Source organism: Bubalus bubalis, chromosome 17, assembly GCF_019923935.1.
Source record: "Bubalus bubalis isolate 160015118507 breed Murrah chromosome 17, NDDB_SH_1, whole genome shotgun sequence".
NCBI lineage: Eukaryota > Metazoa > Chordata > Mammalia > Artiodactyla > Bovidae > Bubalus > Bubalus bubalis.
In genome coordinates this window covers 18,093,540-18,121,172 of record NC_059173.1, presented here as the reverse complement: position 1 = coordinate 18,121,172, position 27,633 = coordinate 18,093,540, and the positions used below count along the sequence as shown (strand labels likewise).

Sequence of the window (27,633 nt, the reverse complement as noted above, 5' to 3'; positions counted from 1 at the left end):
TTCCCAACCCAGGTATCAAACTCATGTCTCCTGTGCTGGTAGGCAGATTCTTTATCACTGAGCCACCTGGGAAGCCTGTCTTAAAGGCTTCTTCAACACCCCAAAACCCTTCCACTTCAGTTTTTATGACTCTGGGGGTGCTGGGGAAGGGGATAAAGTCCAGAATCTACTTAAGGAAGGGAATCTATTCTATTAGAAGGTTAACCACCCCCCCTTTTTTTTAAAGGCATCTAATTGAAGAAAGTGGGGAAAACCACTATACCATTCAGGTATGACCTAAATCAAATCCCTTATGATTATACAGTGGAAGTGAGAAATAGATTTAAGGGACTAGAGCTGACAGACAGAGTGCATGATGAACTATGGACGGAGGTTCATGACATTGTACAGGAGACAGGGATCACGACCATCCCCAAAAAAAGAAATGCAAAAAGGCAAAATGGTTGTCTGAGGAGACCTTACAAATAGCTGTGAAAAGAAGAGAAGCAAAAAGCAAAGGAGAAAAGGAAAGATATAAGCATCTGAATACAGAGTTCCAAAGAATAGCAAGGAGAGATAAGAAGGCCTTCCTCAGTGATCAACGCAAAGAAATAGAGGAAAACAACAGAATGGGAAAGACTAGAGATCTCTTCAAGAAAATTAAGAGATACCAAGGGAAAATTTCATGCAAAGATGGGCTCAATAAAGGACAGAAATGGTATGGACCGAACAGAAACAGAAGATACTAAGAGGTGGCAAGAATACATAGAAGAACTGTACAAAAAAGATTTTCACAACTCAGATAATCACGATGGTGTGATCACTCACCTCAAGCCAGACATCCTGGAATGTGAAGTCAGGTGGGCCTTAGGAAGCATCACTACGAACAAAGCTAGTGGAGGTGATGGAATTCCAGTTGAGCTATTTCAAATCCTAAAAGATGATGCTGTGAAAGTGCTGCACTCAATATGTCAGCAAATTTGGAAAACTCAGCAGTGGCCACAGGACTGGAAAAGGTCAGTTTTCATTCTATTCCCAAAGAAAGGCGATGCCCAAGAATGCTCAAACTACCGCACAATTGCACTCATCTCACGTTAGTAAAATAATGCTCAAAATTCTCCAAGCCAGGCTTCAGCAATATGTGAATTGTGAACTTCCAGATGTCTAAGCTGGTTTTAGAAAAGGCAGAGGAACCAGAGATCAAATTGCCAACATCTGCTGGATCATCGAAAAAGAGAGTTCCAGAAAAAATCTATTTCTGCTTTGACTATGCCAAAGCCTTGACTGCGGGGATCACAATAAACTGTGGAAAATTCTGAAAGAGATGTGGATACCAGACCACCTGATCTGCCTCTTGAGAAACCTGTATGCAGATCAGGAAGCAACAGTTAGAACTGGACATGGAACAACAGACTGGTTCCAAATAGGAAAAGGAGTACGTCAAGGCTGTATATTGTCACCCTGCTTATTTAACTTATATGCAGAGTACATCATGAGAAATGCTGGGCTGGATGAAGCACAAGCTGGAATCAAGATTGCCGGGAGAAATATCAATAACCTCAGATATGCAGATGATATCACCCTTATGGCAGAAAGTGAAGAAGAACTAAAAAGCCTCCTCATGAAAGTGGAAGAGGAGAGTGAAAAAGTTGGCTTAAAGCTCAACATTCAGAAAACTAAGATCATGGCATCCGGTCCCATCACTTCATGGCAAATAGATAGGGAAATAGTGGAAACAGTGGCTGACTTTATTTTTGGGGGCTCCAAAATCACTGCAGATAGTGACTGCAGCCATGAAATTAAAAGACACTTACTCCTTGGAAGGAAAGTTATGACCAACCTAGACAGCATATTAAAAAGCAGAGACACTACTTTGTCAACCAAAATCTATCTACTCAAAGCTATGGTTTTTCCAGTAATCACGTATGGATGTGAGAGTTGGACCATAAAGAAAGCTGAGCACCGAAGAATTGATGCTTTTGAACTGTGGTGTTGGAGAAGACTCTTGAGAGTCCCTTGGACTGCAAGGAGATCCAAGCAGTCCAGATCCAACCAGTCACCCAGGAGACCAGTCCTGGGTGTTCATTGGAAGGACTGATGTTGAAGCTAAAACTCCAATACTTTGGCCACCTCATGTGAAGAGTTGACTCATTTGAAAAGACCCTGATGCTGGGAAAGATTGAGGGCAGGAGAAGGGGATGACAGAGGATGAGTTGGCTGGATGGTATCACCGACTCAATGGACATGGGTTTGGGTGAACTCCAGGAGTTGGTGATGGACAGGGAGGCCTGGCATGCTGCAGTTCACGGGGTAGCAAAGAGTCGGACATGACTGAGCGACTGAACTGAACTTTGTAACACTGATGAATTATGGAGGCATCCCCACTTGATTCAACCTAATTATAGTAGACCCCAATTACAGCTGGGTATATGGCATTAAAAACAAAGGGGAAATACCCTTCTAGGCAGAAAATGGTGAAGAAGCTTGCCTATCGGCTTTGGGTAGAGGAGAGTAAAAAGTTCTATCCTACAAATTCATAATTAGCTTAATTTCATAATACCTGTATAATGTGAAAAACATCAAATGAGGAATTTAAAGATTCTATGTTGTTACTGCCCCAGTCTACCCAGGGAGGCAAACTCTTTTATCTTCTCTAGGGGAACTCCAACAACTCAGCCTGCAGAGACTCCCCACAGATAAAGATAAATGGCAAGTAAAATGGGCAACTCCAAGTAAAAGATCACAAAACACACAGAAATAGGACCAGGAGGAACAACAGAGAAACTCCCAAAGATTTCAGATACTGGAATAATCAGACAAAACGTAAAATAACCATATTTACCACATTTAGATAAATAACACTTAAGTTCAAAAGATTGGGAGGGAGTAAATGACAACAAACAAGAACCAAGCAGATTTTTGAAATCAAAGCAAAAACTTGAAATAAAAGTACAGTAATTAAAAAATTCAGTGGATGTTTTAGATAGATTAGGCATGGCTGAGGAGAAAATGAGTAAACTACAAGACAGAGCTGAAGCCATCTTTGAGAATGCAAAGGGTCAGAGATGGAAAAAGGTGAGAGGTTAAATGGAAAAATGAGGTCTAAGACACGTCTTGCCTTAAATCCCAAAGGAGAATGGGAAGAAAGCAAAGATAACTACCAACACTAGTAATTTAAACTTGTTAGAATCGCCACTAAAAGAACAGTAACAGTAAATTATAAAGGATAAAACTTCAAACAGAAAAAAGTGGAGGGCGGAAAAAAGCAAGGAGGGAAACCCTCCCCTGCATCCCTCCAAAAAACAGGAATCAAGCATGTCAACATGGATAAATCCCTAAAACAAAATATGCTGAAAGAAACTATTTACAGAAGAACAGTGTTCAAAAACTGGCAAAAATTTAACACACAGTTCAGGGACCTGCATAATAAAAAAAAGCAAGGAAACGATCATATACACACATTGGGACACACACACACTCTCAAGATACAAAAAGGGGCACTGGCACACTCTCTATTAAATACGCTGGTCTCCTAAACAATGTTTCGTTAGAATCTGCAGAATGCTTTCCTGATCTACCGTGTCCCATGATGCAACACTAAGAAATGAAAGGCAGCTAAATCACTCTGAAAGCGGTAACTTGTTTCTGACTCTCTACCCAAAGCCTACTTAGCTAATTAGACCTCAGACACAGCATCACAAAGTTGGAAAGCCTCTAACAGTAGAAGGTTATACTGAACCCTACTGATGCTTACAGGCCTGTAAGCAGAATAAGCCTGTGCTTCCAACAGGGCCTTTCTGATTTTTATTCATTTTACATATGCCGCCTTTGATGTTTTTCTTTGAAGGGCTCCACCTGGCAAAAAAAAGTTTGAACAGCACTGTCAGGAATCTTAGCTTCCTGGAGTTGGAAGAGAATGCAGATCACCTTTCTTAACTCTCTATATAAACAAAATTGTGTTAACCTGAGCAAGATTATGGATTTCAAAAAAATCTTATCAAAATAAATCATGGTGACCAAAATGTGCACCCAATAAGCAATCTGCACTGCAGCAAACCTTAAGATCACTGGTTTTCTTTCCTCTCCTTAGTCCACCATCGTTAGAAGAAATACCCAGTGGTCCTAGAACAGCAAGAGGAACGTGAAACAGACCTCAAATCAACCTAAGCAAAGCTGGTGAGCAAAAAACCCAGTCAAGCCCTGATTCACCACACTGGACCTGTGCATCTTATTTACACTTGTACAGCCTCCCGACTGGGGACTCAGTCTAGGATCTGTTATGATCAACTCTGCTCAGAAAGATTAAACCTAAACATAAGAAGGAAGATGTTGGTGCTTGTTGGTGGGACATAAAAACCTGGGAAGTGGCTTATTTTGATAAATAAAAGGTATAGAATTTGACTCCACTAAATGCTCATGGCGGGTGTGAATGAGCATGTCTCCAGCAGATGGCATGTGAACTTCTGCCAACCTCAGCAAGAGCATCCCTAATCCCTCCCGCTCTCCTGCAGCACCTAACTCACCAGGGTTTTGCTGGAAAGGTCAGGCAGCCAGTCTGTCCCAGAACATGACGACTGGTTACTGTTCTCTTGCTCATCAGCCCTGAACAACTGGTGTGTGGGCTGGTCATCCCTGGGAAACACGGTATTTGATAATGTGCTAATTGGGTGGCTAGAAAAAAAAAAGGAACGCACATTTTTAAAGTGGCTGCTTAGTAATTTTTCTACAATTACATCAAATATACATCTTGGCTGAATGATTATTAAAATTCAGTAGTTGGTCACAGCCAAATACCACCACTAGAGAAGTGGTTGTTAGGGACATAAGGATGAATTTGAAATTTATGCCCCGAAAATCTAAGTTTTAAATTATTAGAATTGTCGGAATTTTCCCAAGTAGATACTGGGCAGGAATGATACTCAGCAACATCATCTATTTTACTGCTCCTACGGTCAGTATCTGTACATCTGTTTAATACTAAGCAGATGCTCACTTCTACCTGAAGCTGGTGAAGTCGTTTGGCTGGTGCTACAACCCAATTGAGTGCTGTGCCCTAAAACAGGAAGATTTTAAAAGCACTTAAAAGATTGCTACACTGATTAATTTCTAATATTTTGCATGCCTTATAAATCTGTTAGCTCAAATATAAAGTTCATCCTTACCTAGGTAACAATCTATTTCCCTACATAATTATTGCTAAGTTTCTTAATTATAACTTTTTAGTTACAAAAGTGCTTGTAATTAACTGACTTGTTTTATTCTGTAACATATAATTCAAATAACTGGCAACACACATAATTCTCACAACTAAAATGCTTACCTGTACTTGAAATGGCTCAAGTGTCTGCAATAAATCCAAGTGCCATGCCTGGGTTTGGGTGATGGGAGCTAACTGCTGATCAAATGGGTAGCAGTCATCTTTCTGTTCACACAATCATTAATCATGTACTAATTCATGGATGCAGAAACTTTAAGTAAATCAATTTCTTGGGTTGAGGCTGAAGGCACTGATAGTACATCTTCATTTTCACTCATCAGAAGTTCACATACTTAATCCAGCGAAGATGAACAAAAATTGGCTTTTGCCTGTACCTGTTCATATTTTCCTAATGTTAACTTTAAAAAAAGAAATGAAGAACCACCCTTGTGGATTCAAACTAGCTGATGTGCAAAGCTGGCATATGGAACTTGAAAACTCTTGATTTTTTAAATGTTTTTTTTAACTATTTATTTCTGGCTGTGCTGGGTTTTCGTTGCTGTGAGCATTTTTCTCTAGTTGTGGTGCGAGGGCTTCTCTTGTGGCAGAGCACGGGCTCAAGGTTAGGGTTAGGGTTAGATCAGCTTCAGTAGTTACAGCATGAGCTCAGTAGCTGTAGTTTCCAGGCTTAGTTGCTCTAGGGAATGTGGGATCTTCCCGGACCAGGGATGGAACCCACGTCCCCTGCACTGGCAGCTAGATTCTTTACCACTGAGCCCTAGGGGCCCCTTCTCTATTTTTGAAGGAGCATTTTTAAATATCTTCTATTGTAACCATACATGAACAAAACATTCTTTGCCCTACACCAGTTTTATCTTCTCTTCTTCTACATTCATGATATGATGATGAGATCTCTTACCTGAAGGGTGTTTCTGCCAAAATAAACCTAACATTTTCCATGCAGCACCTTCCTACAATGGCTCTTTTGTCTTACTTGGGAATCAAGATGCCCACCTTGCTGTAGTTGTACTGGCTGATCTACATCTTCACTTTTGCAGTTTTCTTTCAACTTTTCATCATGGCTTCACATTAGGAACTGTAGGTTCTCTCCTTTCCCATCAGTCTAAATCCTGTGCCTTCATGAAGTAGCATTCATTTGTCCCCAGCTCCCCTGTCTCATACTCCACGTGTGTATGTTACTTTTAAAGCCTCTAGTCTTTAATCAAGGGGCTTGAAAAACAGGATGATATGTTTGATGTGGGCAAGTATAGTACAGAAGATACCTATCAGTAATTTCTGTGATGAGTTCCAATAGTATCATGTTAACTATTTGGATATATATCATATCATGTATAACATGTGTATCATGTTAAATAAGGATGGCAATACCTTTGTATCTGAATGTTTCTGTAATGGTGTCCTCATCCTGAGAGCTAAAATACTTTGTAATCACTTGAAACTAGAATGGAAAAAATTACACTAATAATTGCAACCACTTCATTTCCTAATTCTTTCGTATCTGCTGAAAATATCTATCCTGTATGCAATCACTGCTCAGAAATGCTTAGCTAGCCATGGCTCAGTATCAGGTCTTAATAGGGGCTACACATAAAAGGCAGATACTTCTTAGAACTCAGCCAATTGAGATATTCAAACAGAAACAACTGAGATTAATTATAAGGTAACAAACAGTAAGTATTTACTGAATACTGAGTCAGGCATTCTTCTGAACAGATCTCATTACTTCATTCAGTGATTCGCTATGAGAGAGAGATATTAGATATTGTCCCTGTTTTTATAGCTAGGGACACTGCATTTAAGTCACTCACTCAAATCACACAGCTAGGAGGAGCCAGGGCCTTGACTATGTATAAAGGCAGATGTTCCCTGAGCTGCACATGGTGATAAGGACAAATAAGACAGTAAGGTTAGTGCAGACTGGGATCTACAAGGCAAAATATGAAGCTGTGTCTTCACATATTAAGTTCAAATTATTTGAGTCTCATGTCCTAAAACCAAAGGTTGATTTTGTTCTCTACTTAACCAGTGCTGTGCTTCTTTTCAGAAGAATTTTGAGCTAGGAACTATACTCCACACTTTATAACCCAAGCCCAATGGGTTACAAATGGCTCAATTCTACTATCTTATAGAATTCTGAAATCCTGGAAGTGAAACAATTGATAATGTCCAAGGCACAGATTCAAGATTTATGAAACTGATACAACTTGCTCATCTTCTTACATTAGAGACCTGGGAGAATATCGTAAGTAGAATAAGCAAACTCTGAATTTGTCACAAATGTAGAGCAGGAAGGAGCTAGAAGTCACAAGGTCACCCAGGAGCACACTGCGGGCACGGACACAGCTGATGCCTCAGGGCCAGGGCTTGCAGTACAAACTGTGCTCTTTTCTCCCACAAGCAAATGTTGGTTCAAACAATCCCCACTAGGTGGTCCTCTTCCAACTCCCTAAGAGACAACCAGTTTTTGATAGAAGAATGAGCTTTTCAAATGACACACTCTCCATCCACTTTTAATGTACCAGAGAAATGAATGTGCATTCAACACATGTGTGAAAAATGTAGGGCACAACATTGTGTTTCATATGAGTTAGGGAAGAGAGAAAAGAGAAAGGTTTGTGTATAAAAACACTGGTGGTTGACTTAGAATAATTTAAAAAGTAGCTCTTGAATTTTATTGCCAAGTTCAAATAAACCCAGACAAAAAATATGGATACAGATGATGTCACACAACTCACCAAGTCCCACACCTCCCTAAATAGTTCAATCTCATCTCTCTACTTCAGAAACTCAGTTATATCCAATAAGAATTTGAAGAATGAGCATCCATATTACAATCCATCTTTGGAAAACAGACTATTTGAAGGAAGACAAATCCAAATTGAAACTGTGTGGTTTCCAGAGCAATTTATTCATTAAAATCTATTCAATATGCCATCAACAGTTCTCCTGTGTGTATTGTGCTGATAAATTGACACTGAGAGGATTTAACAAGTCATCATTTAATAAGTCTGAATTAATTTTCACCACATGGTATTGTACACGGTCATCTGTTGAAACAGATTTCTTTTTAACAGATCTTAGTTTAAAAAAGTCATAGATACTGTGAGTTCTGTATAAACTGGTGGATAGTAAGTTAGTTCCTTTGTTTTGACTTATAAGCCTCAACTTCATCGCAGAATAAAGAATGTAGGCCAAAGAATGCATAATCGGTCACTCGTATAGAACAGTATTGTTTCTATAATTTGAAGCTTTCTGAATGGACGGGTTCAGGCCTGATGTAACTGTAAAAAGATTACTTAATGAATAGACTATATGGAAATCGTACAAAATGTAATTAACTTTAATCATTAATAGCTTAAACAGCACTATGTTACTAACTGCTATTCAAACTCAAAAACCTGTTTTTGAATCCCCACAAAGGTGACAGGTGTACACAACCATGCCACCTTGTACTTACTTAGGGGAGTGTCAATATATATTTCAACAGAAACTTTGGCTTCAGGAAAAAAGTCACAAACATTTAAAATAATGGCTTTAATCGTCATTTTAAGTATACCGTAGGGGAAAGTGTGCTTTAATTAAATATACATACCAGTGATGCTGGCAAAGTTGAAAGTTACTCCTAATGTTGATAGCTATAAAAACTAGTTTGTACATAAGACAATGAAAGAAAAAAAAAAAAGCAATCCCTTTGAAACAAAAAAGTTCACAGTGGTTTGTATCCAACAGTATGCATTTTATGACAATAACATGTACAGATTGAGCACCCTAGGGCTCTCTTTATATCCTAAAGAAAATGACCATTTACATTAGCTGTACTGAATTAAAAAAAGATCAGCTGTACACTCACCCCTTAGACAGGGGACACTGTCCTGAGTGTACAGCTTTAACACCATCATTAATGTTGTTTGTAAAAGGAACAGGGAACTAAACAAAACATTTTTCCTTGGGAGTGGAGAATCTTTCATTTGCTGTTATAACCAGCAAATACCATTCATTAAGTCAAAAATGGAAGGGGGAGCCCCACAAACACTATTTGAGCAAGCTGACCAATACACATTACAGTTTTAAAAATGAAGGTTATGTACTATATGTTACAAGTCCCGACTAGGCAGTATCAAAATGACATCTATTTCTTTGCTTGCTTTGTGATCATACCCCTTGGAGGTGTGACAGGTCTCGTGGCATTCGGCTTCTTTTTCTCTGCAGGCTTTAATATCTGCAAAGATTCAAAAAACAATGCATTTTAGGAAATACACTTAACCTCAAGTCTTACATTTCACTCAAATCTTTTGTTCAGAAAGTCTGTTTAAAATTGCCCCAACAACTTTGAACGCTCCACTGGCATATTAATACAAACCAAGCTGACAAACATTTTGGTAATAAATACTCTTATAAACCACTATGATATATGATCTGGACAAATTGTTTCGCCTCTGGATAAAATGACAGTTTTTTGAAGTCACACCTTTAGGTATTCCCTCTGACACAGGGGGTAAAGTTCTTTAGAACAGTGTTTCTCAAACCCCTAGGGGATCATGTCATAATCTCTAGGGGTTGCAAGACCTCCCTGATAATTAAAAGAAAAAAATCAAGAACACTTCTTTTAATTCAGTTAACTGATGACTTGACTTCAGTGGCTGTGTTTTTGTTTATGGTTGGGTGAGCCTGAAGTTGTATAAGTTTAATCATAGTAACTGAGAAAAAAATTGCAGTAGACTTTGTGTGTAAATGATTCTTTTGTGCCAAGTGAAGGCCAAATGATGTCATGGTCAGTCAATAGAGGTTTTCTAGAAACAGACATGGTGGGAGAGCTGAGCAATCACGTGGCACACCTGGACAGTGGCAGTAAGTACTACTTTCATGCGCAAGTGGTGATTTAATTTTAGCTGAACACGGTACTAACACCGTAGCTTTAGACTTGATGTATCATAACTTTAATGTATTCAAATAATATAAAAACAGTTAAATTCAATACTTGGGACAAAAGTTCTACGATCATTTCATTCTTTTAAAAGGAATTCACTCATTACTAAACTAGGACAAACACCAATGAAGGGAAAATAAAATTTTTCAGTCTACTCCAAATGAATATAGGCAGAAACTAGCACTTTTTAAAAATCAATAAAATGCAGAAATAAAAGGAAACAATGCTGAAAACATCCTCTACCTGAAAAGAACACATTAGTGTTTCGTCCACACTCATCATGGCACCTGCATTGTCAAACTCTCCACAATAATTGGGCGCAGAAAACAGAGTGACCAACTGCCTCTTTGCAAAAAATTCATATCCATCTTCAACCACCTTGGAGAGAAAACGTTTTCAATGTGAACAGGTGCAAACTTTAGGTGAGTAAAACCACTCTTCAGTTTCCCACTGAGCCTGATATCCTATAGGTCACTTCCAGAGACATTTTGTATAAATAAGCAATACCTACCCACCAAAATCAACAAGGAGAATCTGTGCTCACACACATGCTCTTAAGTGTACATGTAAAATTCAAAATCAATACCTGATGGGCTCTACATATAAGATCCAAATCATGCTTATGGAGAAATTTTGCAACCACTTCTGCACCAAATGTGAAGGACACTCCTCTGTCATTTTCACCCCAGCCTAAGACATCTTTATCGGGGTCAGACCACAAAAGATCACAAAGAAGACCTTGATCTGGTACATCAGTTGGTCGCATAATTCGCCGAATCTGCTCCATAGATTGAAGATCTGGTGATAAACCTATTAAATGGGGGGGGGGACCAAAATGGAAGAAAACACAATTTTAAAAGCAAAATTAGCACTTTACTATTTCCCTTTCTCTACAGAGAGACTCAATGACTTACAAAAACTTCCATGAAATCTTTGGTTATCTTTTCTTATTAGCTTTTGTTAAAAAGGGGCAGGGAGCGGCGGGGGGGGGGGGGGAGCCCACTGGAACTTGTTACATGTATTAATTTGTGGGGCAGTGTGTGCCTGAACAGGACAAGGAAAGTTACTTCAACATTCAGAGCACCCTAATGACCATTTGTAGTGACTGGGCGTAGAAGATGCAGGCACTCAGGTGAAGCTTTCTAGGAAACCTGCACTGGCCAAGGACTGTAATGTCAAACCAGCTCAGATGTAACTGGCTCTCAATCTGACTTTAAAAATCGTATGTCCAACTCTACCAAAACCAGTATGTAAGTACATAAGGAGGGCAAGGATAATGGTTTTATTAAAATATAGTTGAGTTGGCTTTTTGATGGTTTTCTAACTTCTGACACAGATGAAAAGATATCCTCTTTGCCAATACTATTTTAATTACATCATATAAAGTACAACCACCAAGCAAAGTAACTTTTAACATCTACGTCAGAGAAATTTCTGAAAGGAAAGGATCAAAAACAGTCCAAGGCAAAGTATATTCACATTTTCAGTATCCTAGAGGATCTATGGTATAGTGCATTGTTTATTTTATATTAAAAAATACTTTCTACTCTATTTTCAAGGCTAACTGTTACAGAGCCCAGAATTCTCTGTAACAAATCAACTGCATACTTTGGACTTGTATCCGGATGATCCTGGATGTGCCAGAGTGGACTCCTGGTGTAACACAGCAGTACAGGAGAGTCACCTCACAGAGGAAGTCATCCGAATGTTAATTCATCAATGTCAAAGTGTACACTCTTTAGAAGAATCCAAATCTATATGGAATTAAAATCAGCCCACATACCTCCATGACAGCAGAATATTTTCTCATCCACGATGGCTGCTATCGGTAAACAGTTAAAGCAGTCTGTGAAAGTTTTCCATAGTTTAATGTTATATCTTCTTTTACCTGTAAAAATTTTGGGATGGTTAAAAAAGAGACTGGTGTTCTGCAGGTACATACTCTCAGGATAAGTCCTCCAAGGCAATATTCAAAAACTATGCTTTTATTAAAAAAGAGAGAATTAGATATATGTAATATTTAAGGGATGTGTGATTTATAAGCAACAACTTATAGTTTCATATGCACTATTTTAAAATTCCATGCAAGGTCTGAAAACAGAATTCCAGATATACTGATTAAGGATTATCATTAAGCCTCAACAATTATTTGATAGCACCAACTCTGTTTACAATATAGTCTGCTCTGTCCACTCTCAAACCATAGGTGGGTTCCTATTTCCAAAGGCAACCAAGAACAACTCACAACTCACTCTGTCGGCTTCTTCATCAAAAATTAAGATTCTTCCTCCTGTTGCCTGAGCATCTTATTAACTTAGTCCCGGGCTGCTGCTTTCTTTCCTCTGTACATTTCCCCCCTAAGGCCACCTCAGACCGCCAGGAGCATCTGGCTCCAGAAAGATTCCTGGATAACTGCCAAGGTCTCTCTTCAAGCTTCCAAATCCTCAAGATTCTGAGCCAGAACCCCTAACGCAGTTTCCTATTACTACAGACCAGACAGCTCTGGCATCAGAAAAGTGTAACACACATTCACATTTTATCCAACAACAAATACCTCAGCTTTTCCAGGACTACAGTCGTAACACGGGCAGGGGGAATGGAGGAAATGGTAGCTCAGAGTGCTTGCTACACTTAGGAAATGTCTATCACGTTCAGCAGTGGTTTTAAAATTCCTTCATGGAAATCTACATTTGAATAAAAAATTTCAATACAGTACAATTTTAACAAAATTATCAATGTTTTCTTAAGTTGGTAAACCATCCACTGAAAACCACCTATGTCAGGATACTTTCAGGTCCACAGACGGGGTGGCAAACTATACCTCCCTGATGGGAGAGGGGAAAGTTGGAGTACAAGGTCATTCATTACATGAGTCTTGAAGACAAAGAGTCAAAATTGATACTATTCAATGCTGACCTTCTAAATCATTAAGGCTTCTAATAAAAAAGAAACCAAAAATGATGTAGCCAACACACTAGGAAGTAGATCACAACAAAGAGATTGTGTGAATTTGAACTTTATCAAATAAAACATCAAAATATTGGCTAACCACTATATAAAAAGGAAAATGCTCTAAATAGTAGTACCTGTAACAAATTCCTAAAACACAATGTTATAAAATTCTCTGCCTCTCATTTCATTACCTAAACAGTGACTGCCTTACTAGTACCTCTCTGGTGAGACTCACTGTCAATATCAAATATCCTTCTCACCCACCTCATTCTTTTTTAATTTTACTGAAGTATAGTCAATTTTCTCCCACCTTATCTTATGAGCTGGGTCTTGGACTACATACATACATACAGTCAAGGGAGAGGCTGTAAGTACGAGGACTAAGTTTATGAAGGGAACCTTTCTAGCAATGTACTTCTAACAAATAAACTAGATGAACACATCTAAGTGAAACTGAGATGGAGTAACATACCTTGAGAGACTATAAGTTATGATTATAGTGTAGGCTACGGCCACAAAGACAAAACCAGTCTTGTTATAATTATACTGGTAAGTGCTAGTAATTCAAACTCCTTAACCACTCCCACTCACAGAAATGATGAATACAAAAGGAAGATGGAGATAAGGATTAAAAATTTTTTTTTTTAATTTATAGTTACTTAAACAGCAGCATCAATAAAAACTCCACTGAAACTGATTATTTTCAAGGCTTTAGGAATCTTGTTCCTGTCAATTATCAACTCAAAGTGCACCTTCAAAATGGGTCAAACAATGTATAAATTATTCAAATACTTTTAATTAGCTTCCCCTTGCTGCCCTGTTTTCTCCTTTCAGCACACAATTTCAGATAGTGAGTACTGTTTTTCTTGGGTTTGGATGTGCCAAAGGAAGAAGAACTATATTACAAATTACAGAAGTTATTTGTATATTCCAAGTTTCCATTTATATGCAGCGTCTAGAAAAGGCAAACCTATACAGACAGAAAGTAGCGTAGTGCTTACACAGGACTGTGGTGATGCTTGTGTAATTCTATCAATTTAATTCACTGAACTGTACACTTAAAATGGATGAAATTTTATCTCAATAAAGTTATCAAAAACAAAGCTATCTATTTGGACAGGTTTTCAGAGTTGTACTAAAAATTAAAGTATCTGCAACTATTCACAACAATTACCTTAAAAGAAATCACCACTGTTATCACTATTCCTTAATCTAATCATCACATCATACAAGAATCCAGGGCATTATCATACTGTAACAAATGTTAATTTTTTTACCCCAAGAAAGCAGCCAGGACAAAAACTAGTTAACAAAATAGTAAGCATGAAAAATGACAACACTACATCTAAACTCTCACAAATCCTAACAGAAAATGTTCAGTTTATGACCACGTATCTCAATATAAGTAAATCTTCCTGTAGAAAGTACTTACATTCATCATAAAATCCATAAATTCTATTGATGCTGGCACATTCGTGGTTTCCTCTGAGAAGAAAAAAATTCTCGGGATATTTGATTTTGTAAGCCAACAAGAGGCAGATAGTCTCCAGTGATTGTTTTCCCCTGTCCACATAGTCCCCAAGAAACAGGTAATTGCTTTCTGGCGGGAAACCACCGTACTCAAAAAGTCGAAGCAAATCATAGTATTGCCCATGGATATCACCTAGAAGCAAGAATTTTATTACACAGTGTCTTTATTAGTATAGTTCAAACCACCCACATAACTAATTTACACCGTTGTGTAGTTATTTATTTAGTCCAACAGAGCTTAGTGAAAATTTTAAGTGTATATCAGAATCACACACAAAACTCAAGTAATTAATAATTTATCTTGCAGAACGGATTATTAATGGTTAGGCAGGCCTTCCTGCCAAGGAAGACCGTTTCCCTTTCAGGATGGCTGATCAATATCAGATGTCCAACAGCTCAGTCTCTAGGGACCGTGCCAGCAGAAGCAATGCACTCTTAACAAGCCCTGACCCCATGTGACAAAGGTACACACACACACACACTACACCCACCAATACATTTGGCTTTCAATCTCCCTGCTAGATACTGCCAAAGAGTATTTTCCTTTGCTTTAAGCTTATATATAGGTTCAGGCCTTTTCTTAGCTCTCCATTCTGTTTCCGTTCCTTTCTTCTGCAATGTTTGTATTTCTTTAGCAAAATAATTTTAAGAAAATTTGAAGCACATCTAAGTAAACTCGGTCCATTAGAGGTATTTATTCTAAAGCTACAATATATAATGTAATTCTAGGTTATTCATAAACAGTACATGATTCTACTGGCTAACATAATATCGTCTATATACCATCTATATATACCCTTGACTCAGTCAATTAATCACATAACCAAAGGAAACAGTGCACCAAAACTTACCACATATCTTGAGTGGTGCTTCAAGTTCTAGCAGGATAGGCTGACTGAGAAAGATCTCTCGGGACTTTAAGCACAGTCCTCTGATTTCATTCTCCTGTAGCTGGACATTCTTACCAGGCTTGGACCCTCTCACTGTAGGGGGAGAAAAACCCCAATTTAGTCAAGTGAAGTCAAAGTAAGATTTCATATAAAAATTAAACATATATGAAAAGGCACAAGCTTTAAATAAAGAGGAGACAAGAACATGGTTTAACTACTTTCTGACTAGGCAGAGGACACATAAAAATAACAATTGGCCTTGTTCACCTACAGCCCACTCACCAGATCAGCTCTTTTTGCCTCCCGTCATCTTCTCTTCTCCAGCCTTATAAATGAATTAGTATTTGTAGAGCAGGAGGTCTTAGAGACTGTCATGTTACTTAGTCAGTTCTAACAATTCCTTGTTTTAAAATATGAGATTGGAAATGCTCAGGATCTCTCCCTCCCAATCAGTGTTTTTCAGAGGACCAAAGGTCTCTCTCCATGGTCCAAGATCTATCTTATGAAAAAAATTTACTGTGCTGTTTTTCATTAAAACACCATATATGTGTGTTGTGGGTATTTTGCTATGCAACTTTCTAGGCCTGAATTTGTGAATACACTCATGTCTATACAGGGCAAAGGATGTCAGCGTGTGCTGTGAGAAAGGTTTCCTAGTAACTGGAACAGGTAAAACTTGAGAAAAAGGAAGAGATCATGGCACAGCATGCATCACATCAGAAGACTCGAGTTCTACTCACTACCAAACTGAAGCACAAGATATCCTCTGGCCTTATAATAATTCATTTATCAGCAGGTAGGCAGCAGTAAGAAATGAAATTGTTTTGACTCTAGTTTCAACAGATTAGACAGTTATTAAATATATAACAAACAGCACCGCACTGCCTGTTGTTTAGTCATCAAGTTGTGCCCAACCCTTTTGCGAGCCCATGGACTGCAGCCTGCCAGGCTCCTTCCTCTGTCCACGGGATTTTCCAGGCAAATACTTGAGTGGGTTGCCGTTTCCTTTTCCAGGGTAATAAATAACAAGTAGCACTGCATTACTAAACTTACCTTAATCTTACAGTTATGAAGTGGCTGCTGTTCGGTCTCTAAGTCGTGTCTGACTCTTAGCAACCCCGTGGACTGCAGCCCATAAGACTCCTCTATCCATGGGATTCTCCAGGCAAGAATACTGGAGTGGGTTGCCATGCCCTTCTCCAGGGGATCTTCCCAACCCAGGCATCAAATCTGTGTCTCCTGTATCGTAGGTAGATTCTTTACCATCTGAGTCACCAGGGAGGCACCAGGGAAGCCCCTTATGAAGTGCCAGGGTCTGGTTAAATATGGGGACTGATTACCATCAGTTTGCAATCAAAATCTTAACACTTGTTTTGTACAAGGGATTCATGAAAGGAGGCATTCTCTGAACTAGAACTGAAGCAAAGACACAGAACCAGACTAAGTACAGAACTAAGCCTACATCTTTCTACCATTAAACCCAATATAAAGTGATAAGCAGATTAAATCAATGTTAATTTAAACTTGATCAGTTTTGAAAGCTTTATATTCAAATTCAAAATCATCTAGCCTAATGCTAAACAAGAGCAATATGTTTAACTGGTTTTTATCTAGCTTTGTTCTGTAAATATCTAAGTAACATTACAGAGTAATAAAAATTTCAAGTTAAAAAAATCCCTGGTATCTGCGGAGAATTTTTTTTTTCTATTAAAAAGGGCTGTGCCTAAATTTGAAAAATACTCTTAGGGGAAGCCCTCCTTCAGCCTGAATAGCCACTGAAATGAAATTCTCTGAGGAAACAAGCTGAGCAGAAATGGAAGGGGGTTATTTTTTTCAATCCAAGACAATATGTAAGAAAGGATGACAAGGGAAAAGAGTCAAACTCTTAGGGGGTACAGCAAAAAGAAAACGTTGAGTGCATTGGACTGGCAACTAGAAGCCAGGTTTCTGTATTGGTTTTATAGTCTTGAGCAAATCACCTCTTTGGACTCCAAAACATGTAACTGAACTAAGAAACCACCAGTCTCATGCTGATCAAATATTAAGAAACAAGAACCGACTCAAGGGAAAGCACAGTAAGAATAACCTTTGAGGGACTACACTAATGGACACACACACAATACAACAGCAACTGAGTTGTTTGTGAAACAAAACCAACTTTTTTCCTGAACCAAAGTCACTTTTTCTTTCTAGACACACACATAGGAGAGAACTCAAGAAACCCTCCTAGTGAAAAGACAGTGGGATCACTGCTTTACTGGCCAGAAAACCCCAGTCATCAGTGATTTTTCCACAAGTCAGCCAGAAGGTTGGGCATACTGACCAACAGGAAACTTTATTTTTGGCTAGGGGACTCCTAAACGCTTCTGGTTTCAAAGGGAATCTTTTTCAGCAGAGGCCCACACTTATAAGGGAACAGCCCACTCTAAGTCTTTTAGAAGACTTATACCTATAGGGAACACAAGCCATACTTTTAATATGAATGCTATCAGATTAAATCAATGCTGCTAATACACATTTTACTGGTTTGGAGACTTCCCACTACAACCTTTAGACACAGTTCATGATAATAATAGTTTTCTTAATATGACTGTCCCCGAAGGATCAGAGCTCAGAGATTAGTAAAGAACAATACTAACAATTTTTTAAAATTTATTTTTAATTGGATAACTGCCTTACAATGTTGTGCTAGTTTCCGCTGTATAATACCTTGACTCAGCAATAGGTATACACTTATCTCCTTCCACCCTCCCATCTTCATCCTACCCCTCTAGGTCATCACACAGTACCTGGCAGAGCTCCATGCAACACTAACGATTTAAAAAGTGTTCCTAATGTGGACTGAGGATTAAATACAGTTTTTCCAGAACAAATCAAGATTCAGTTTATGTCTGAACAGTGCTCATTAAAAACACAGTCACAAAGCTTCTTAAATTCCCAACAATTAGCTCAATAAATAAAACTATATAAACAGAAACTCCATCAAAACCATCTACCAACCGGCAAATACCTGCTCATCTTTCGAGACTGCTTAGATATCACCTCACGCTGGAAAACCCCTTAGCCATCTTCTCTCCCCTTAACAAGCCGGCTTTATGCTTTCTGAAATGCTCTCCCAACACCGCCCAGCACACACTCTGTATTATAATTGCCAGTTCACTTCCATCTATTCATCCTGGTAGAATGTAAACCTCAGGACCACACCACTAGCCCTGCAGTGTACATGCCCATAGCCAGTACGTGGTAGGTACTCAAAATCTGTTGCATGAATGAAGTCTGAATAAATCTGTTCATTTGTGGCATTACAATTAGCATGCACCCCAGACTATACACTGATTAGCCAAAAATAAGAACAAAAACCGTGTCTGTGTTTTCAAATGACAAAGCAACAGCATCATTCTTACAGGCTTTACTAGAGTATTTTTCTAGTTTTGAAAATTTAGGATTACTCTTAAAGTTTTATCTAACAGAAAATGAAGATTTCAAAATGGGTTTTGGCAGTATGAGTGAACACAGCAGGCATTTCTTAGAGATGGCCTATTAGCTGACAGCATAAGAAGTCTACTTCACTGTTTTCAGTGTCCATCATAGAGAATCATGTACTAGCTGTAGCTAACACCTAGGGAGCACGTCCCACGTGCTGGGTGCTGCTGCACTAAGAGGCTTTATTCACAGCGCCATTCAGTACAGCAATCCCGTAAGTCAGGCGCTGTCACTTCTCTGTGTTACAGGCTAAAGAGGCTCAGTGACTTGGTCCAAGGTCATAGAGCCTGTGAGGAGGACACCAGGCCCAACTGACTCTAGCTCTGAAGTGGTGCTTCCACCAGACCACTCTCCCATTTAAGAATTTGTTCATCTTGAAAATATGTTTAAAAAATATATGGCATTAACTTAGAAAGAAAACAAATGAAAGCAAGTAAACAGCACACAACTGTTTTTGCCATTTTATAAGTTCATAAGCAATAACAAAGAAGAAAAAGTTAAAAAAAAAAAAAAGGAAAGAATTTGTTTTCATTATACTTCTAAACCAAAAGAGATTTTATAGGACAAACTACTAAACCTCTATACAGTCATTGGTGCTTAAGAAAAATTTGATGAGTATAAAAAAATCATAAGGCATCCTTACAAACAGGAAGCATTAAAAATTAAACGATGCAATCTACTTGTTAAGACTATCAATATTCATTTTTACCATGCTTCACGCAAATATTCAACAAAATACCTGCTGGGCACCTCCTACCTGCCAGAACCAGTGACAGATGCTGGGCATCCTCTTCTGGCAACAGGAGAGACAAGAACTGTGTCCCTTTTCTTCAGAGGTTTACATTCTAGTACAGGATTTAGAAGATAAGACAAACTAGGTAACTGCAGATTATTATACATTCTGTACCGAGAACTCCTCCTCTATAAAAGTTGTAAAACTAAAAGTTTATCTTAGGGACATCTTCAACACCATTAAAAAGACAAAGGCTTGCATATCTATTTTATCGCTATTAGCTACAAAGAAAAAATGCAAACAGAACAGTGCTGCTCAATAAACATCAGTCACTATGTACTTCAGGGCTGCCCAGGTGGCTCAGTGGTAAAGAATACACCTGCCAAGCAGGAGACACAGGAGACTTGGGTTCGATCCCTGGATTGGGAAGATCCCCTGGAGAAGGAAATGGCAACCCATTCCAGTATCCTTGCCTGGTAAATCCCATGGACTGAGGAGCCTGGCAGGCCAGTCCATGGGGTCACAATAGTCAGCTAGGACTCAGTGACCAAGCAGCAGCAGCACTGCCTACTTCAACCTCACTGTGCTGTGCATGACAGAAGAGATGTAAACAAGAGCGACCCAAGCTGGGAAGTTCATGGGTTGTCTCCTAATGGTATCTTCCTAAGTAGCAGTTCAAACTGCATGTATGAAGTTATTTCAACAATTGCCAATGAGATACAAAATATTCCAAATTCCAAAACAATTTCATTTTCCAGGCAGAATGTTTCTACCAAGTCCAGGTGCTAGGTATTGTATGGAAATAAAATCAGCAGGCACAGCGGACATATACAGATTACTGACTGATCCATTAAAATGGTCAACTTAGGTCTTAGGCCCGGGACTTCTTCTTTTTTTTTTTTTTTTTGCAGCACTTCGAGGCTTGCAGGATCTTAGTTCCCTGACCAGGGATTGCCCTCGACAGAGACAGCTTGGAGTCCTAACCAGTGGATGGCCAGGGAATTTCCAAATGTGCAACTTTTGAGTAAAAGCTTTTATCTGGCTAAAATGGCAGATTCAGAAAACTGCATTAGGGTTGTTACCAGCAAAGACTGTTCTGTTCTAACTTATATCATCATTTATCTATCTGGCAAATCACGCACATGAGCACATGATAAAAACTCCCATGCAATTTTATAGTAAACAAACTGATGAAAACTTGAAATAACTTAAGACTACTTTGGGGTTACTTATGAAATAACTTAAGACTACTTTGGGGTTACTTAAGAGGGATAAGCATGTATTCTTCTTGCCCCTTAATTGTTGAAAGAAGGTCATAGAAAAGGAACAGCATACCCACCAAAAAGCCTCAGCTCAATTATAATCAAGTTTTAAAACCTAAAATTGGCACAACCAGTATAAAAATGTCAACAGAGATTTTGCTAATAAGATAATCCTATTAAAAAGGTGGTAATCTTAACAATATGCCACATCATATTTATTTTAGGGACAATAACCTCACAACACTTGACAAATTTAGGAAAATAAAACCTCAAACCAAAACAAACAAAAAACACTGAGTTTCTATAACATCAAAACTTTCTCACAAACAACTGAGGTCTTTTCTACAAAAACTGTAAGCCACAAAAAAGTTAATCAAGAACCATTCAGTTTCAGTGCGAAGTCACCAGCAGGAAGACATCCACTTTTTGGCCATTTTAATTTCTAAGCCGCCCTCTCTCCACCTCGACTTTGCTAACTGCTGGTGTTATACTTTGGGCATTTATTGGTGACATCAATTTTCTCAAGGCATATATAGAATCAGGATATAGCTGCAAAACACTGTCTATTGCTCTCAATGAAGAACCTTGAGTTTTCTACACCTAGAATGAAGACAATTAATTGAATAATCTTTAACTCTCTACAGTCTAACCACCTACACTTGATTAGACTTGACATCTGACCGTACATTTGTGCTGAGCGGCATTTTCGTAAGGCTTAATATCAGTAACAATCTTCTCTAGATAAGGGATGCCAGTAAGCTGCAGGGGGGGCGGTGAAATTGGAGATTTCAGATAAAACATCAAGACCATTAAGTAAATCATCTATTCTTACATGGTTTGCATACAGTGGTCTGATCCTAAAACAGAAAATTTGCCCCAGAATTCTGTACATTGTTCTTGAATTAAACAACAAACAAAAATGTACAGAATTCTGTACATTGTTCTTTCCAGTTTCCTCATTTACACAGCGATTCGTATCAGGATATTATCTCCTTCACATTCCAGTTTTCAAGGTCTACTAACACCCTTGAGAGTAAATTGAGTGAAATGACCAAGTCTGTATATCATCTCCCTGCTTCAAGATCAGTAACCCTCACCTACTCAGGCAGACTGAATGGCAATGGCACATGACTGCAGTTTCACAGATACAGATCGATCTCACCAACCTCTACAGCGGATGTGCTATTAATGCATGGTGCAGCCCGGCATCCATTCCCCCAGCTTGGAAGAGGAAAGCCTGCCTGCTCCCACAGCTTACATTCCCTCAAGCACCACAGAATGACACACCCCATCCTGTTAGATTTCACTGCTTCCTCCTGCTACTGTCAGGCGAGGGGCACTGTGGGCACAGAGTAACCCTCCCCTAGCTGCGCTTTAGGATTGGTGCAAGCTGCAGATCATAGCTCTAAGACCTTTCTCTTCTTACTTGTAGGAGAGAATGCAGCATACAATTGACATGTGGGAGGGGAGGGGGAGGTCCTCACAATACAGGCTTCTTGGAAGTTAAGGGTACTAGTAACATACAACTTTACGATTACTGTCTTAATCAACAAAATGCCCTATGATCATTAATCCCAAGAAAAGCATCTATTGTTAAAATGATCTGATGTGTAAACTCATTAAGAAAGATTATTTTTGTTTTCCTTGGTCAGCATTTTAAGAATTTTTTTCTTGTGCCATTATGTTTGTCCTTTATTATCTTCAGGACCAGGGACCACTGTCTTTTTTAAACATTACAATACAAACATGTTTCATTTCACATCAAAAAACTAAACACAGGGACTATTTTTTACAAATTAGAGGATTAAATTCGTAGGGCCAGGACAGAAGTCACATTTAAATCACTAATGCAAATCAAGCAATTGTGCAGAGCCTGACACAGTCCTGCAATTTGACAACCACCATCTTCAGAGGTGAGATGCTTCTCTCAAAGCAGGATGCTAAATTACAACTGTCTGCTTTGCAAGAAAATCACTAGCCATCAATCATTCTCTGTACGAGATCACTTAACCTCACTCTAATCTCACTTTTCTCCAACACAGTAGGACTATCAGACAAATCAGCAGCTGATTTATTCTCTAAATCCAAAGTTTTACCGTGCATTTAAGCAAGTGAACATGAATAACACACAAGAGTGACAATCTCAAGGTTTTATCACCTGCAAGGCAGACCTTCCCAGGTGGGTGGCAGCATGTTGCCTCCTTAAAGAAAATCTAAAAGTTTAGAGTAGAAAATAACTGCAAAGCTGTAATGACTACAACTTAAAGCAAGGTGTTTCATTAGATAAGACTTCACTTTTGAATGGTCTTTTTAGTACTATCACTGAGCTACTTCTCAACTAGCTGTATAGTCCTCCACCTTAAAAGAAGAGACAATTCTGAACATGTAAAAAATTCTAAAAAGGTCATAAAACTCACATTCCCTCCATCTTCAGATATACTTAAATCTTAATGAAAATTTTTAGGGGAAAAACTTTGTGAGGCATTAAAAAAAAAAAAAATCACAACTTATCAACATCTTCTACCCTGGAAAGATATACACATATATCTTCAATAAATCATTTTCAAGTTTCTCTGCCAATCTAACATTGATGAGAAAAAAAAAACATTAAAAATGTTGAGCAGCTAGTTTATACCCGAGGAATGAAAACGCACTGCTTTACTAATTTCAATGAAAAAAATGAAATGTTAAAAAAACCCTGGTTTTCCAGCGCAACATAACATGTATAGAAACTATTAAGAAATGACTGATCTCACTATAAATGATCCAGGTTAATCAACGCAAATTTCTTAGCACAACTTAAAAAATAAGATTAAAATTAACAAGATGTTATATGAATATGAAAGTTATGGGCAACCCCACAATTAAGACCTAACTAATCTTAAAATTCTGTTTCTAAACCACAGCTTCCATTTTTTCCAGCTTTCTCAAAGAAATAAAGCCACACATGTCCCTGCATAGACATGCAGAATTTACAATTCCTGAATGAGAAAAATTAAAGTTCTTTTCTTACAGCAAATTGTTTTAATCCGATTCTGACCCACTGCTGTCTCACATAAACCAAAGAACTATATTAACTAATATTAAAAGTGTGATTCTTCTAATAAATGCCAGATACTGAATGAACAAGGTTTTCACCCACAAATGGCAGTGACATTTCAGGGGCTCATTTAATGAGTTTTTCTTTTGAGACACTATAAAAGGAAAAAATCTTAACACAGATTAAGAAAAGATGAAGTTTCATTCTCATGACTTAAAAGATCTGCAAATTCTAACACCAGAGCTATCCAACTGTTTACGCTCGACTCCATCTCTGACCATTTACAGTCCAACAATATTTTAGAATATAAAAGCAAAAATGCAGTTAAAATTCAGCCAAATCTACATTATCCAACACTCAAGAAAAGGATCTGAATTCTTTCAAAGTTCGGAATTAGACGTTATTATTAATAGATGTGCTCTAGAATTCGGGGGTGGTGGGTGATTTTATTTCAGCGTCTCTCCTTAAAATCCGAACTTCATCCCCCTCCCACATTAATAGAAATCAATCGCCAGACACCTCAGGAGTTTTAGGTGAGTCAAAATTAAAGATTTATTTTAACCTTTGCTCAACCACTGGACACCTCCTTCTTTCACACATAGGGTGACTTGAATGATGTTGAGTTCCTGGCTGCTTGGGTTTGAAACTTGACTGTCACTAACTGGTTAAGTGACTACACTTCTCTGGGTCTTAGGAAAAAAAGGGCATCTACCTCGTGTATTACATGAAATCTGTGTAAAGAGCTCCAAAAAAATGCCTTACACACAGTAAGCGCTTTAGAACCGATGGCTAATATAATTTATGCGATGCACGCAAAGTATTGGAGACAACTCATTAGAAAAGACCCTGATGCTGGGAAAGATTGAAAGCAGGAGAAGCAGACGACAGAGGACGAGACGGTTGGATGGCATTACCGACTCAACGGACATGAGTTTAAGCAAGCTCCGGGAGACTGTGAAGGACAGGGAAGCCTGGCACGCTGAAGTCCATAGGATCGGAAAGTCGGATGCGACTAAAAGACAGCAAAATGCAGTGAACGCAAAGCGCTTAACAGAGCTCGGCACATTGAAAAGATCCTAACGAAACTGTCATCACTGCCGGTTTCACGATTCAGAGGCATGTTCAGAAAAGAGCGCGGAGACTTCCCAGGGATAAAGACAACTTAAAAAGAATATCTGGGAGGGCAGGAGAAGATGGGTTCCAACATCTCCCTGAGAATGAATGTTCGTTACCAAGTAACAAGTAACGGGGCCCTCGACCCCAAGCCTCACAAAAAAATAAAAATAAGCAGGCTAGAAAGAAGCCCTCAAGCTTGGTGAAATCCATATCCGCATCATATTGCTTTCCAAAATATTGAGAACCACGAAGTTCGGAACGAGCAGTCCAGTAGGTTGGACTGGGGCCCCCAATATTCTCCAAAGATTGGTCCCGAGTGCCGGGCGCACGGGGGTACGTACCGGAAACGTGGGGGTGGGGAGCGGAGTTTTCAAATTTCACGGCCAGGAGAAAGGCTGCACCCTCAAGCAATGAATGAGCGGAGGCAAGAGGGTCCGCAGGTTGGGCCAAGTGCGGAACCCCGGGCAACCTCCCTCCCGCGGCAGTCCCCGGCCCGCGGGCGAACTCGCGGGGCTCACTCGTCTCGGCGCGGCAAGCCCGACAGGCCTCCCAAATCCCCCTCCCCCGCGAGTCTCCGGAGCCGCCCGCCGCCCCCTTCACCTTCCAGCAGCCGTTGGATGATGCTGTCGATGTTGAGTTTATCTATATCCGCCATCGCCTTCCCACCGCCGACCTTCCCGCAGCGGCGCCGCCGCCGGCTCGCGCCCGGGATTCACACCTCCTGTCCCACGCCACGAGCACAGAGATGGTGGTGGCGGCGGTGGCAGAAGCCGCGGTGGGTTCCCCCCAACCGCCCCGCTCCCTGCTTCCTCCTTCTCTCCCCACTGGAACCACGAGAAGAACAAAATGGCCGCCGACTCCTTAGCCAGCCTCGGGCGGCGCACGAATGCGCGCGGGGGAGTGCAGCGGCCCGGCCGGGACTTCTTTGTGGGCCATAGGGCACCCGGGAGGGGGCGGGGCCAGGGAGAGGGAAGGAGGCGGGGCCAGAACGCGGGAATGGGGAGGAGACGGTTGAGGGTAAATGCGATCGCGTGCGGAATCCTTCCGCCAAACGGGCCGAGCAAATAGGCCCCCTGGCGGGAGCGTGAGTTGCAAAGTTAAACGCGGGAGTTGGGGATGGGGGAGAAGATGCAGCTGTGCACTCGAGGGTTGCGGGCTCCGCAGGACACTGTTCACTGCGACTAAGTGTTTGCAGACCTGGCCATGTGAAAAGCCCACGGAGAGAATTTGGGTGTTCTGGAATTTCCCCTTAAGATAAATCTGTGGTAGAGGTGAACAGTGAAATAGGTTGACTCTCTTTGGCTTCTCAAATTTGCTAGAATTTAGCGGGGGAGGGAAAGATATATTTGATGGCTAATTAAAAAAGTCCTCTCCCAGATAAATAAAAATGTTAGGTTATTCTTTCTTAGTGGTGGAAATATGGGTATTTGTATGCACATTTTTGTGCACTCTGTAACTTACATTTGGGGAAAAAATTCTTTTTAATCCACCCTCAAAAAAATTTCATCATCTCTCTCTGGATTATCTTCCTTGAACTCGCGAAGTTATATAATCATCGGAACGGTTTACCCTGATTCCGGCCAGAACGAAGATGAGCGAGCGTGTGCAGCAAATAAAGGAGAATTTGCAGATTTCGCGCGTCGGAGCTCGAGGCCGGAAGAGAAGAGCGAGTTTGCACCCGCTGGCTTTGCGGTCGGGTCCCCAGTTCTGCAGATACCTCTGAAAACTTTGGTCAATTTCCCTTGGCTTCTCAGTCTCCCCAAATAATCTCTCTCCAGGAGATTCCTCCAAAATGTGCCACCTCCGGGGGCTGCGTGTCGTCTTAGCTGGGTTTGAAAGGGCAGTTACATTCAGCAAACGCATCTGCTCTTTTGGATCCTGACCTTTTCATTTAACTGCTTTTTTCCTGCAGCGCTTTACAGTTTGCAAAGCCGTTTCCCTCCCGCCAGAGAAATTAATTTTGTCTCTCAAGACACACAAAATGCACGAATTCCCAGCCCGAAATATCGAGATCATTGTGCCACCCGGGCATCCAATCTCAAAACCGGTGATCCCCCGGGGGCCCAAAAGTGGTGGGGCCCAGGCTCCTTCCACATAGACCCGAGGCCTCCCTGCTGCTGGCTTGGAGGCTTTAAGGTTCAGAGTTCCCCCTGCTTGGCGCAGCTGCTCACTCAGCTTTCCTCAGTCACCAACTTACCCTCCCGTGCTGTAACTCTGTTCACCAGAAGACAAACGTGTCCTTTGTCAGCCCAGGGCACAGAGCCCAGTTGGCGACATTCGAAGTTGATGCACAGCACCGTTGTGAACAGCTGGCTGTCAAGGTCATGGTGGCTCTCCCCGGAGTCCACGAGACTCTGGGCTCCTCCAAGGCACATAGTCGGAATGGCAATTAAAGCAGGAATATGAAAGACAGCGATTCATTCAGCAGACAAACATTTATGGAGCACCTCCTCTGTGCCAGGCATTGTTCCCCGGGGGAGAATCAGGGGTGAACAAGAAAGAC

The 27,633-nt window shown here is 40.0% G+C and overlaps 1 protein-coding gene across 1 annotated transcript; it reads right to left on the bottom strand.

Moving 5' to 3' along the window:
- Positions 1 to 8,086: 8,086 nt before the first annotated feature.
- On the bottom strand, positions 8,087 to 26,009 carry PPP1CC (protein phosphatase 1 catalytic subunit gamma). Its single transcript, XM_006048318.3, has 8 exons — positions 25,731 to 26,009; positions 15,458 to 15,589; positions 14,509 to 14,739; positions 11,908 to 12,012; positions 10,711 to 10,934; positions 10,368 to 10,502; positions 9,356 to 9,416; positions 8,087 to 8,478 (listed from the first exon to the last, which is right to left on the bottom strand). Exons 1-8 carry the CDS (start codon positions 25,783 to 25,785, stop codon positions 8,408 to 8,410), a joined length of 1,014 nt encoding a protein of 337 aa, XP_006048380.1. The 5' UTR covers positions 25,786 to 26,009; the 3' UTR covers positions 8,087 to 8,407.
- Between the last annotated feature and the right edge of the window lie 1,624 nt (positions 26,010 to 27,633).